Source organism: Mobula hypostoma, chromosome 3 (genome assembly GCF_963921235.1).
Source record: "Mobula hypostoma chromosome 3, sMobHyp1.1, whole genome shotgun sequence".
In the NCBI taxonomy this organism is placed as follows: Eukaryota; Metazoa; Chordata; class Chondrichthyes; order Myliobatiformes; family Myliobatidae; genus Mobula; species Mobula hypostoma.
In genome coordinates, this window is record NC_086099.1 from 67,517,568 (window position 1) to 67,530,513 (window position 12,946).

At 37.8% G+C, this 12,946-nt stretch overlaps 1 protein-coding gene across 4 annotated transcripts in view; it reads right to left on the minus strand.

The window, feature by feature from the left end:
- Positions 1-7,497: 7,497 nt before the first annotated feature.
- slc30a9 (solute carrier family 30 member 9) overlaps positions 7,498-12,946 on the minus strand; it is a 73,619-nt gene continuing 68,170 nt past the window's right edge. For all 4 annotated transcript variants that reach the window (XM_063043227.1, XM_063043226.1, XM_063043225.1 and 1 more), the window contains exons 17-19: positions 12,660-12,789; positions 10,578-10,691; positions 7,498-10,186 (exon numbers count right to left, since the gene is read on the minus strand). In XM_063043227.1, coding sequence (XP_062899297.1) covers positions 10,142-10,186; positions 10,578-10,691; positions 12,660-12,789 — 289 coding nt within the window. In that variant the 3' untranslated portion in view covers positions 7,498-10,141. The remainder of the gene's footprint in view (positions 10,187-10,577; positions 10,692-12,659; positions 12,790-12,946) is intronic.

A 12,946-nucleotide genomic window follows, 5' to 3' on the forward strand; every position in this document is an offset into this window, starting at 1 on the left:
ATGTAGCAGGATCCTCTTTTGAGTCAGTATGAGCGGAAGTCAGGAACAGGAAGGGAGCAGTTACTCTATTGGGAGTATTCTATAGGCCCCCTGGTAGCAGCAGAGATACCGAGGAGCAGATTGGGAGACAGATTTTGGAAAGCTGCAAAAATAACAGGGTTGTTATCATGGGTGACTTTAACTTCCCTAATATTGATTGGCACTTGATTAGTTCCAAGGGTTTGGACAGGGCAGAGTTTGTTAAGTGTGTCCAGGACGGATTCCTGTCACAGTATGTTGACAGGCCAACAAGGGTAAAAGCCATACCAGATCTAGTATTAGGTAACGAACCGAGTCAGGTCACAGATCTCTCAGTGGGTGAGCATCTGGGAGACAGTGACCACCACTCCCTGGCCTTCAGCATTATCATGGAAAAGTATAGAATCAGAGGGGACAGGAAAATTTTTAATTGACGAAAGGCAAATTATGAGGCTGGGCTAGAGCTTGCGGGTGTGAATTGGGATGATGTTTTTGCAGGGAAATGTACTATGAACATGTGGTCGATGTTTAGAGATCTCTTGCAGGATGTTAGGGATAAATTTGTCCCGGTGAGGAAGATAAAGAATGGTAGGGTGAAGGAACCATGGGTGACAAGTGAGGTGGAAAATCTAGTCAGGTGGAAGAAGGCAGCATACAGGAGGTTTAAGAAGCAAGGATCAGATGGGTCTATTGAGGAATATAGGGTAGCAAGAAAGGAGCTTAAGAAGAGGCTGAGGAGAGCAAGGGGGCATGAGAAGGCCTTGGCAAGTAGGGTGAAGGAAAACCCCAAGCCATTCTTCAATTATGTGAAGAACACAAGGATGACAGGAGTGAAGGCAGGACCAATTAGAGATAAGGTGGGAAAATGTGCCTGGAGGCTGTGGAAGTGAGCAAGGTCCTCAATGAATACTTCTCTTCGATATTCACCAGTGAGAGGGAACTTGATGATAGTGAGGACAATATGAGTGAGGTTGATGTTCTGGAGCATGTTGATATTAAGGGAGAGGAGGTGTTGAAGTTATTATACTTCAGGACGGATAAGTCCTGGGGCCTGACAGAATATTCCCCAGGCTGCTCCACGAAGCGAGGGAAGAGGTTGCTGAGCCTCTGGCTAGGATCTTTATGTCTTCGTTGTCTACGGGAATGGTACTGGAGGATTGAAGGGAGGCGAATGTTGTTCCCTTGTTCAAAAAAGGTAGCAGGGATAATCCGGGTAATTATAGACCAGTGAACCTTACGTCTGTGGTGGGAAAGCTGTTGGAAAAGATTCTTAAGAGTTAGGATCTATGTACATTTAGAGAATCATGGTCTGATCTGGGACAGTCAGCATGGCTTTGTGAAGGGCAGATCGTGTCTAATAAGCCTGATAGAGTTCTTTGAGGTGACCAGGCATGTAGATGAAGGTAGTGCAGTGGATGTGATCTATATGGATTTTAGTATGGCATTTGACAAGGTTCCACATGGTAGGCTTATTCAGAAAGTCAGAAGGCATGGGATCCAGGAAAGTTTGGCCAGGTGGATTCAGAATTGGCTTGCCTGCAGAAGGCAGAGCGTCGTGGTGGAGGGAGTACATTCGGATCGGAGGGTTGTGACTAGTGGTGTCCTACAAGGATCGGTGCTGGAACCTCTACTTTTCTTGATTTTTATTAACGACCTGGATGTGGGGGTAGAAAGGTGGGTTGGCAAGTTTGCAGATGACACAAAGGTTGCTGGCGTTGTAGATAGTGTAGAGGATTGTCGAAGATTGGGGAGAGACATTGATAGGTTGCAGAAGTGGCAGATGGAGTTCAACCCGGAGAAGTGTGAGGTGGTACACTTTGGAAGGACAAACTCCAAGGCAAAGTACAAAGTAAATGGCAAGATACTTGGTAGTGTGGAGGAGCAGAGGGATCTCGAGGTACATGTCCACAATCCCTGAAAGTTGCCTCACAGGTAGATAGGGTAGTTAAGAAAGCTTATGGGGTGTTAGCTTTCACAAGTCGAGGGATAGAGTTTAAGAGTTGCGATGTAATGATGCAGCTCTATAAAACTCTGGTTAGGCCACACTTGGAGTACTGTGTCCAGTTCTGGTCGCCTCACTATAGGAAGGATGTGGAAGCATTGGAAAGGGTTAAGAGGAGATTTACCAGGATGCTGCCTGGTTTAGAGAGTACGGATTATGATCAGAGATTAAGAGAGCTAGGGCTTTACTCTTTGGAGAGGAGGATGAGAGGAGACATTATAGAGGTATACAAGATATTAAGAGGAATAGATAGAGTGGATAGCCAGCGCCTGTTCCCCAGGGCACCACTGCTCAATACAAGGGGACATGGCTTTAAGGTAAGGGGTGGGAAGTTCAAGGGGGATATTAGAGGAAGGTTTTTTTACTCAGAGAGTGGTTGGTGCATGGAATACACTGCCTGAGTCAGTGGTGGAGGCAGATACACTAGTGAAATTTAAGAGACTACCAGACAGGTATATGGAGGAATTTAAGGTGGGGGCGGGGTTATATGGGAGGCAGGGTTTGAGGGTCAGCACATCAATGTGGGCCAAAGGGCCTGTACTGTGCTGTATGTTCTATACTATTTAAATCTAACCCTCAAGCAGTGCATTCTGGATTCCAGTCTCCAATGAAGACATTTTTTCCCTCAAATCCCCTTTAAACCTCCAACTCTATACCCTTGTCTTCTAGTTGGAGACAACTCTGCTACATGAAGGTAGCCATATGACAACATGCTGGTGAATCGCCTTCTGCATTCTTTGCCAGGGCCATCACATCCTTCCCATAGCGTGGAGATCAGGTATGTACACAATACTCCAGCTGGCTCCCCATCCCCCAATGTTTTATAGTTGTTCCAAAACCTCCCTATATTTATAGTCTATATCCCAACTAATGAAGGCAACAATCCCATACAAATCCTTCTTAACCATGCTGCCACCTTCAGAGATCCTTGAACTCCTATACCAAGATCCCTCTCTTTACCAATTATTCCTTTGCACCCTATTTACTGTATGTGTCCTATCTCGATTTGACTTCTCAAAATGCAGAATCTTGCAGCTGCATTTTCACTTACTATGCTCACCTTTTAGCAGCCAAGAAACTACATCTTATCACCCAGTCTTTTAAAATGTTCCTTCAAAGCCTTATGCTTTTGACATGTTATTTCCCTTTCACTAAAAAAGTTTTTTTGTTTGTAATGAAAGATGTTGATGATATAGCAAATGACACCTGCAACTAAACCTAGACTGAGATATCTCAATGAACGCTGCACCATTGATGCTGCCACCTTTCAGATCAGGCAATAAAGGATGTCCTTCCAAGAGACGAGAATAATCCCAATTTCAAAGGTAGGGGAGTTGGTCCTATACTGATACTTACCAATCGGTCAATAATACAATGAGGAAATAGATCATCTACAATTGTCACTAGATGGCTACCATATCACAATGATGACAAAAGCAATGCAGCATGCATCATGCAGGAGTTGGCTACCAAATCACAATAATGACAAAAGCAATGCAGCATGCATCATGCAGGAGTTGGCTACCAAATCACAATAATGACAAAAGCAATGCAGCATGCATCATGCAGGAGTTGGCTACCAAATCACAATAATGACAAAAGCAATGCAGCATGCATCATGCAGGAGTTGGCTACCACAGCACAATAATGACAAAAGCAATACAGCATGCATCATGCAGGAGTTGGCTACCATAGCATAATAATGACAAAAGCAATGCAGCATGCATCATGCAGGAGTTGGCTACCATAGCATAATAATGACAAAAGCAATGCAGCATGCATCATGCAGGAGTTGGCTACCACAGCACAATAATGACAAAAAGCAATGCAGCATGCATCATGCAGGAGTTGGCTACCACAGCATAATAATGACAAAAAGCAATGCAGCATGCATCATGCAGGAGTTGGCTACCACAGCATAATAATGACAAACACAATGCAGCATGCATCATGCAGGAGTTGGCTACCATAGCATAATAATGACAAAAGCAATACAGCATGCATCATGCAGGAGTTGGCTACCATAGCATAATAATGACAAAAGCAATGCAGCATGCATCATGCAGGAGTTGGCTACCACAGCATAATAATGACAAAAGCAATACAGCATGCATCATGCAGGAGTTGGCTACCACAGCACAATAATGACAAAAGCAATGCAGCATGCATCATGCAGGAGTTGGCTACCAAATCACAATAATGACAAAAGCAATGCAGCATGCATCATGCAGGAGTTGGCTACCATAGCACAATAATGACAAAAGCAATGCAGCATGCATCATGCAGGAGTTGGCTACCAAATCACAATAATGACAAAAGCAATGCAGCACGCTTCAGAATAATCTGGGCCGTGAAAGGTGCTTTACAAGTGCAAATGTTTCTTTTCTCCATCAATTCATGTTAAAATACACTGGTCCACTGCAACATAATTGGTGGTCCAGATTATTGCTATTCATTCTGCTACCCATTCCCAATTTTACATTTTTATACAATCTATATTCAGATATTGCTATAATTCATTTTTTCTTTGTATTCTATTTAAATGCAGAATCACTTAATCTTTTAAGTGTAAGCAATTTCACCCCCCTCCCCAGGACAATAGAATCACAAAGCCCAAAATAATGTTTGCATATTGATTCTAGTTTAATTGTGGATGAAACTTTACCTCTGATCAAGAATTTGCCCCAAGTCAATGAAATCTAAAATTTTCTGTTCAGCAGCAGAATAGAAGGGATTACACTTAACAGAAATTCTATTAGGCAAAAGCAAAAAGCTTAATTTAAAATAAAATACTCAAGTTCAGAATTAAATCTTTAATAACTTCAGATTGCATATACAATTAAATATATTATTCTCTATTCTAACAATATTAACCCAGCTATTGAAGAACACTTCATAAAAGATTCATTCTTTATGAGTAAATAAGTACACCAGTCAGGAAATGCCCAAGAGTGCACCTGCTCTGCCAGTACTTGGCAGGTTGCCACCCAAACGTAACCACCGCAGAACAGAAGCAGCTCCAAGAAATTTCCCTGCTATTGACATTTCCAATATCTATTGAGTCATAACTTAGTTTTCAATATGGTTTAAATTTAATATTTAAAACAGTTATTTTGCTCTATATTACATTATATTCAAAACCTCCTGCCATACCAAATAAAATTGATACATGTGCCATAAAAGGTGTCCAAAAACAAAAACTAATATTGAAAGTGTTTGTCATATGCAAGTAGTTGCGTATAGAAAAAAAATTGTAAATAATTAAAATTCATGAATCCAGTAACCACTGATGATGATAATTTATTTTAAGCTTCAAACCCAAAATTGTTGGACATTGAAGGTAAAAACACCCTTTTTTCCAGATAAATAAATGTTTGAACTGATCAATAATCAGGGACTGTTTTCATATTCTTTCAAAGTTAAATAATGTTAGCACTGCATTTACATGGTAGCTTTAGCATCTGTTCAAAAAGACTTCTGGCTTTGCATTTACAGCAAACTTATGGTGATAAAAAGACCAGCAAGCTTTGAAATGAATTGCAGTGACATCCCCTTACTTAGGGGTGACGAACCTTTCTGAGAGCATGTGTACAAATTGACAATAATCTTCTAAAAAATCCTCTTGCATGCAATGGTAATTTTGAGCAGAGATTACCATTGATTAATGTATAAATGCGATAATTATGGAATTAAGGAAAAAGGATGAATCCAGTTGCTTATTTACATGTATTTATTGTTTTGCTATTAATAAAATTATAAGAGATATATTGAAATAAATGAAGCATTTTAGAAAACCTGCACAAATCTTTTGAAAAGAATTTGAAAAATAATTTCCAAATAGTATTGTTATTGCAACTGTTTACTATCCAAATACGATGCGTACACTAGGTCTGCAAGGATTTCAAAATGTATCACTCAACTTCTCATGTTCTTGCACCATCCAACCGGCACAAAACTAGCATGAGACCGCTTCTGTGAAAACATATTACTGCTCTCAGGTTGTAAAAATCATTTGCTGCATCATTTGGCAAGAAAGATAATTTGGGAAAAATAATTATATGTTTATTATGGATGCAGTTTAGAGAATTGAGGTGTGACACTACATGCCAACAAAATTTTTGTGCATGCCCATGGGTTCACTACCGCAGCAGCTTATTCATGGAATCATGCACCATTTTGTATTAGCACAAGTTCAAGCAACTATAATTATAGGTTAGGGCAACACTACTGAAAAGTAGATCAACCTTAGAATAGTCTTACACTTTCTTAAATCTGAAAACCACAAAGGGCAATTTGCACATCTGACACTTTAATGACCTATGCAAGACTTTCAGCAAAAGTTACAAGAAAATCCAAAATCAACCAGGTACTCTCCAATATTTTCAGTTTCTTCAATAGCGGATTTTAATTTATCATAAAACTTTTACTGAACACCTTTGAATCCTAAAAGAAACAAATCAAGGAATGTATACTGAAAACAATTTTGAAGCAAAGAACAAGTGTATAAAAAAAGTGTAAGATAAATTATTCACTATAAATTTCCATACAAAATGTTTTTTTTAAGGTACAGTATATCTGTCAATGAAAATTCTGCATATATTTCTAAGGGAGGAGCAAGAGAGGAAAGAGAGGATGTGCATTGTTGTTTCAGATAGAAATATGTACTAACTGCTTTAAAAGATCGTAACACTCCAAAAAAAAAAGGTCAACTGATTTAATTTAAGATGAGATAAATGAGTGCCATAACAAAATGTATAAGCCAACTTTCTGGATAATTCTTCAGGAAAGGGCAAAAGTGGGAGTGCGCAAGTTTGGAAATCAGTACAACTTATAGCAGTGTGTTTGTGTAATAATATTCGGATTGTTCCACTTCAACATTTTCAAAGCACTACTTGTTTTAAAATGAGTCAAACTTCATTCATGTATAAGGGAACTGAATTGAATCAGAAATTGAAAGTAAATAGCTCACAGGTCTACTTCAATGAATCTGTATTTTGTTTTAAGATAAATTTAAAAGCCATGAATACATTCCTCTCATCACTTTGATGCTGATACTAACTATAGTGATCTGGTTAATTAGCCCAATGGTTATTCATGGCAGACTCTTATTTGGGACAAATCTTAAAGAACAAATATTAACCAAGAAAATCGCCAGGATTCCCTTCGTTTATTTGGGACAATATACCATCTAATTGGCACAGGAGACTGTTGCAAAACAGTTACTAATTAAGAGTCAGTCTCGTGCACTAGCATGCCTGTTAAGACACTGTACTGTGCTTAGAGTGATCAGATTTTAAAGAGCATCAATTGTGTTTGTATTCAAAAGCAGTAATTTTTGTCACTAATAGTTAGCAAGAAATAAGCGGCAAGATCACTTGGAACTGTTTTGCTCAGCGTGGTTTCAAGCACTTAGGTTTAGAGATGCCAGAAACAATTTCACTACTTCGACTAGTTAGAAACTACAAAGAATGTGGAGGTATCAGCAATCATTTTGAATGTTACAATGAAAAAGAAGATTTTGAAGATATAATCGTCGAAAACAACTGTCACTAGGTACCAGTACTGATTTTGTTCATTTACAGTCTATCAAAAGAACACGGCAGCATTCAGAGGATGAATTCCTCCGTCAATGACTATTAGGAACCAATACGCAGTTTTATAGTACTGCAGTGACATATGTAATGTTCTAATTTGTTCTGTATTTCATTTAAATACACAATTTGTTACTCAGTTAAATGGTAGTTTGTATTTTTTATACCCATTTAACTATTTCCATGCAATTTCTGCTATTTGGGGCAACCACTTAATTGGGCCAAAATGTATTGGTCCAAATGTGTCCCAATTAACCAGAATCCACTGTATTCCTTTAATATTAAACATTTAAAATGTTTATCAACAAGTTGTTAAGGTATGGGCATAATTTAGATTGCTTCATCCTTAATACAAATAATAACCTATATTTATTAATACTTCATTTGCATACCAGGTTATTGATAGCCCATTAAAGCTAGTGTTAACATTTCCATCAAGTGGTAACAGGCTTTTACAAGACCTGGTGGATTCCTTCATTAAGTAAGCAAAAATTATATCTTTGATAGGGTAACAGAAGGGTTGCTATGGGGACAAACAATCAGAGACATTTCTTTTGTACTATTCATTCCTACCCACTGTCTCTGCTGCTTGACCTGCTGAACTTCCAGAATTTTCTATTTTTAACAAAACAGGAAAGAAACTGTCATAAATATTTCTATTGGATGAGCAGCATAACATGTTCAAAATAATTAGCATTTATGTTGTCTGCAGATGAACTATTTTGGCCAGTTTTAACATGCAAATCATTAATGCATTCTTTTATATCATTCAGGCTTTTTCACAATAAAAGCTAACCAAATACTAGAAGAAACTTATCTATGAAAAAATTAAAAATTTAGAGTTAATTATTTTGTACATGTAAAAATTGACGATGTACAGTAACTGAAAATATCATTAAACAGTCAGAATCCACAATACCATTATTGAAAAATTCAACATTTTGGCATAGCAATTATATCTAGATTAGGTTACCCTGATTCCATTCTCAAAATTTGTCTTCCAATTCAAAAAGGTATGTTTGTTTTAATTTTCTATTCCAAATATCCTGAAATTACAGATAACTTGCATTACTGGATTTGGTGAGGGGTGGGGGTAGGGCGGATGTTGCATTCCTAGAAATGATTTGTATCATGAAGCTGCATGATCTGCCCATCCCTCAAAAAAAAAGAGAAAAATAAACAAAACAAATAAGTAAAAAAAAAGTGATTTGTTAATTTTGTAAGGCTGAATTCTGTCATCTCAGTTTGAGCCAAATTTCAATAGTTTTAGTTACAGGCATTTTGAACTATTGATTTTTCATTGAGTCCCTTATAAACGGCACAGAGAGGAAATATTGAAACTTCCTTTACTTCCACCAAGTGTCAGAATCAAATGGATTAGGTTAATCATTGCATCATCTAGCACCCTTAAAAGAGGAACTACATATCTCAAGGTTTTCTCAGCAGCTTTAGCCCTAACAACTCAAACTCACATGCTGTCATGAAAGATATAACTCCAGTATATTCTACTTACTGTTAAATTTCATAAATATACTTACATGGTTTATATCACTAAATTCAACAGCTAATTTTCTACCTAATTTCAGTTCATTTTGCAATGTAAACAAAGTTGTAAGTTTTAAGTTGAAAACCAAGTCCACTGCTTTTCATGTTCTGATTGTCATTAGTAAACAAACACTTATTTTGGTGGATCAATGTGAAAACTCCATGTACAAGGACAAATTCAGCTCTCTGTCTTAAGCAGTGTTGTTCAGTTTCCCAGATTACTGCTACACAATATACACTTTGGTTTGTTAAGTATTTCATAAAGTAAAAGTCAACTTCTTGGTTTCTGTGTATATAGATAATGAGATGACGTACTACTTGATAACTTCACATACAAAAAATACTCCCCTAATATGAACACGAAACTTCAAACTTCAATCTAAATACAAATTACTTTCCTCACCTTCTAAAGTGTTTCTCTGAATTTCAAAAGAAAATTAAGACAATGTATATAAGATATACAACCTCCATACAATTTTAGTTTGAACTGTTTGTACTAGTAAACTCAATGGACCAAGAGTTTAAAAAAGGGTTTATTTGAAGTTAGCTGTCATTTTTAGGGCTAGCATTATGTCAAAACTGAACAAGCTGAAACAGAATTTAGATTAGTAAAACAGGGAAACTCTATTCAGGTTGGTCAATCTATCCAACCTGTGAACAGGTGGCAAAAGCTACCTATTTCAACCTCTTTCCTGCCTTCCTGACACGTTCGCATATTCACTTTGACAACATTCTGATGAACAGTCAAGAGGAGATTTCAAAATTGTGGTACAGCTAATGAACAATATTATAACTAATTCCTCAACTATGTAACACACTAGATCCCTTCATACCACTGCAACTTTGTCTGTCAATCTTACATAAATTATACTGTGAAATGTCTTAAAAACATTGAAAAGCAGCTTATAATGACGACAAAAGGATTAATGGACTTTTTTCCCCTCCTTGTAGTTGCAATGATCTTCATCAGATGTTCCTGGCATTTTTACAAGATCTCCAAATCCACATGGCGCACATCCGGATGTTTTTGCTGTAAAGAAAATGTATTTACAATGATATATTTAGCTTTCTTTAAAGCAAAACAATTGTTATGCAATGACAAAAATTAAGCCAACACCCACAGGTGTATTTGTGAAAAGATAGGAAATAAAACATTTGAAATACATATTATTTCATATGTTCGTAGATAAAACTTATTATTTTAAAATAAGGAAATATTATGAATGTTAATTCCAGCCCATTGGAATATTCAACTTTAAGTATTATTACTTTGTTAATGTAGTCACTTTCCTTGTCCCAGATTTGCCTGAAAAACTGGAGCTGAGAAGCAAAGCTCAAAAATTCTATGACATCTCGTGGTTGTTAAGATTTTAAAATGTACTTACACAAGATAGATGGCAGAAAGGAAAAGTAGTATCTACCTTAAGTGCCTTTTCTAATCGGTCAACCTCAGCTCCCAGTGTATCAATAATATTCTCTCCATGTTTCAGCATAAATGTTTCTAAGTCTTCAGGAGATTTTACCTGCTGAATTTCCTATAGAATAAAAAATGGGCAAGAGTTTCAAAGCAATTCCAGTGGCAATAAACTATTCTACTAAATATCTTCAGTGTTGTAAATAACAAAAGTCTGCCATAACTAAATTCCCAAGTATGAAAATCCCATTTGTAGTATTAGACAGTTCCTCCCCCAACACCACTGGCAATAAAGAAACAAATGGCAGCACCTAACAAGTGCCTTTCAAGGGGTTAAACTCCCAAAGGGATTCACAACAGTCATTGTTACTGGAACTACAACACAAAAAATCTTATTGTCATCTGAAAGTTAGATTTTACACAGAAACTCTAAACATGTTATGAAAATTAGTACATTTTAAAAAATTGAGTTACCCACCCCTCCCAATACACAGGATCCAATAACAGACAGCCACATCATATCCTCCCCCCCCTTTCTGCTTTCCACAGGGATCACTCCCTATGCAACTCCCTTGTCCATTCGTCCTCCCCATCTCTTCCCACCGATCTCCCTCCCAGCACGTTTCCTTGTAAGCAGAACAAGTGCTACACATGCCCTTACACTTCCTCCCTCACCACCATTCAGGGCCCCAGACAGTCCTTCCAGCTGAGGCAACACTTCACCTGTGGGTCAGCTGGGGTGATATACTGCATCCGGTGCTCCCGGTGTGGCCTTCTATATACTGGCAAGACCCAACACAGGCTGGGAGACCATTTCGCTGAACACCTATGCTCTGTCCGACAGAGAAAGCAAGATCTCCTAGTGGCCACACATTTTAATTCCACGTCCCATTCCCATTCTGATATGTCTATCCATGGCCTCCTCTACTGTCAAGGTGAAGCCACACTCAGGTTGGAGGAACAACAGCTTATATTCCGTCTGAGTAGCCTCCAACCCGATAGCATGAATATTGACTTCTCTAACTTCCATTAATGCCCCTCCTCCCCTTCACACCCCATCCCTTATTTATTTATTTTATATATTTTTAATTCCCCCCCCCCTTTTTTCTCCCTCTGTCCCTCTCACTATACCTCCTTGCCTGCTCTCCACCCTCCGGGCTCCTCTCCTCCCTTCTTTCTCCCCAGGCTTCCTGTCCCATGATCCTTTCCCTTCTCCAGTTCTTAGATCCACACCTCCCCTCCTGTCTTCTCCCATCATTTCAGATCTTCCCCTCCCCCTCTCAAATCTCCTACTATCTCTCCTTTCAGTTAGTCCTGACGAAGGGTCTTTGCCCGAAACGTCAACTGTACCTCTTCCTATAGTTGCTGCCTGACCTGCTGCGTTCACCAGCATTTTTTGTGTGTGTTTACAGAAGTTTCATCAGATTTTGCCAATAATTTAAGAAATTAGGGCAAAATTGTGTATTTATTGAAAAAGAATCTGTTAACAAGTGTTTCCTGATTCTCAGTATTTTGAATTCAGGTAATCTGCAATATTTTGCACTAAGTTTGAGTGCAGTTCTGTAATACATCAACCAAACATATTGTGTAATTTTCAAGTGAAACACTGGTTATTTGCTTCAGCGGGATATTACTCATTTTCACTGAATTGTGTACTTACATGTGTACCATCCAAATGGATATTAAAAACATTGCAGTTTTGATTCACCCACTGTTAAATGTACAGAATCATAAAGAACAGAACAATGTTGTTGAGGAATATTCTCTATCAGTCCAGAAAAATCCCATAGTCACTCACACACTGTATTACTACAGCACACTACCTTTTTTAAAAAAAACATTGGCCCCTTGTCCTAATGACATTTTTATTTATTCAAGATGACAATAATTCAACCCAGCAAAAACATAAAAGGATGAAACAATTACACGCAATTTATTTTGAACTGTGCAAAAAGAGATTAATTTACAACCACACTTATGGTACATTACATATCATGGTCTTTAATTTCTGAACTCTTACTAGATATTGCAATTTAAAAAGGATAGCAGAATGGCTCCTCCACAGTGCCAATGCTTAAATTTTACATACATTTAAGATTGCATCAATGTCTTGCTTCTCCAGATAAGATCTTGTCACTATCCTTCCATCAAAATCAACTTCTGCTTTAAATCGAACTGTATTCATGCCCATGTCTGTGGCTTTTACATCGTGGACAGCCCTGAAAAATTAGAACCAGCATTAGTACAAAATATTTACAGAATCAAATGCATTTTAAGTATTAAATGAAATATAAACAGAAATTAAGCATAATCTAACATCGCAACTATTTATGCAAGTGTTTATATCACTGACTGCTAGGGTAGACTTGTCTTCAG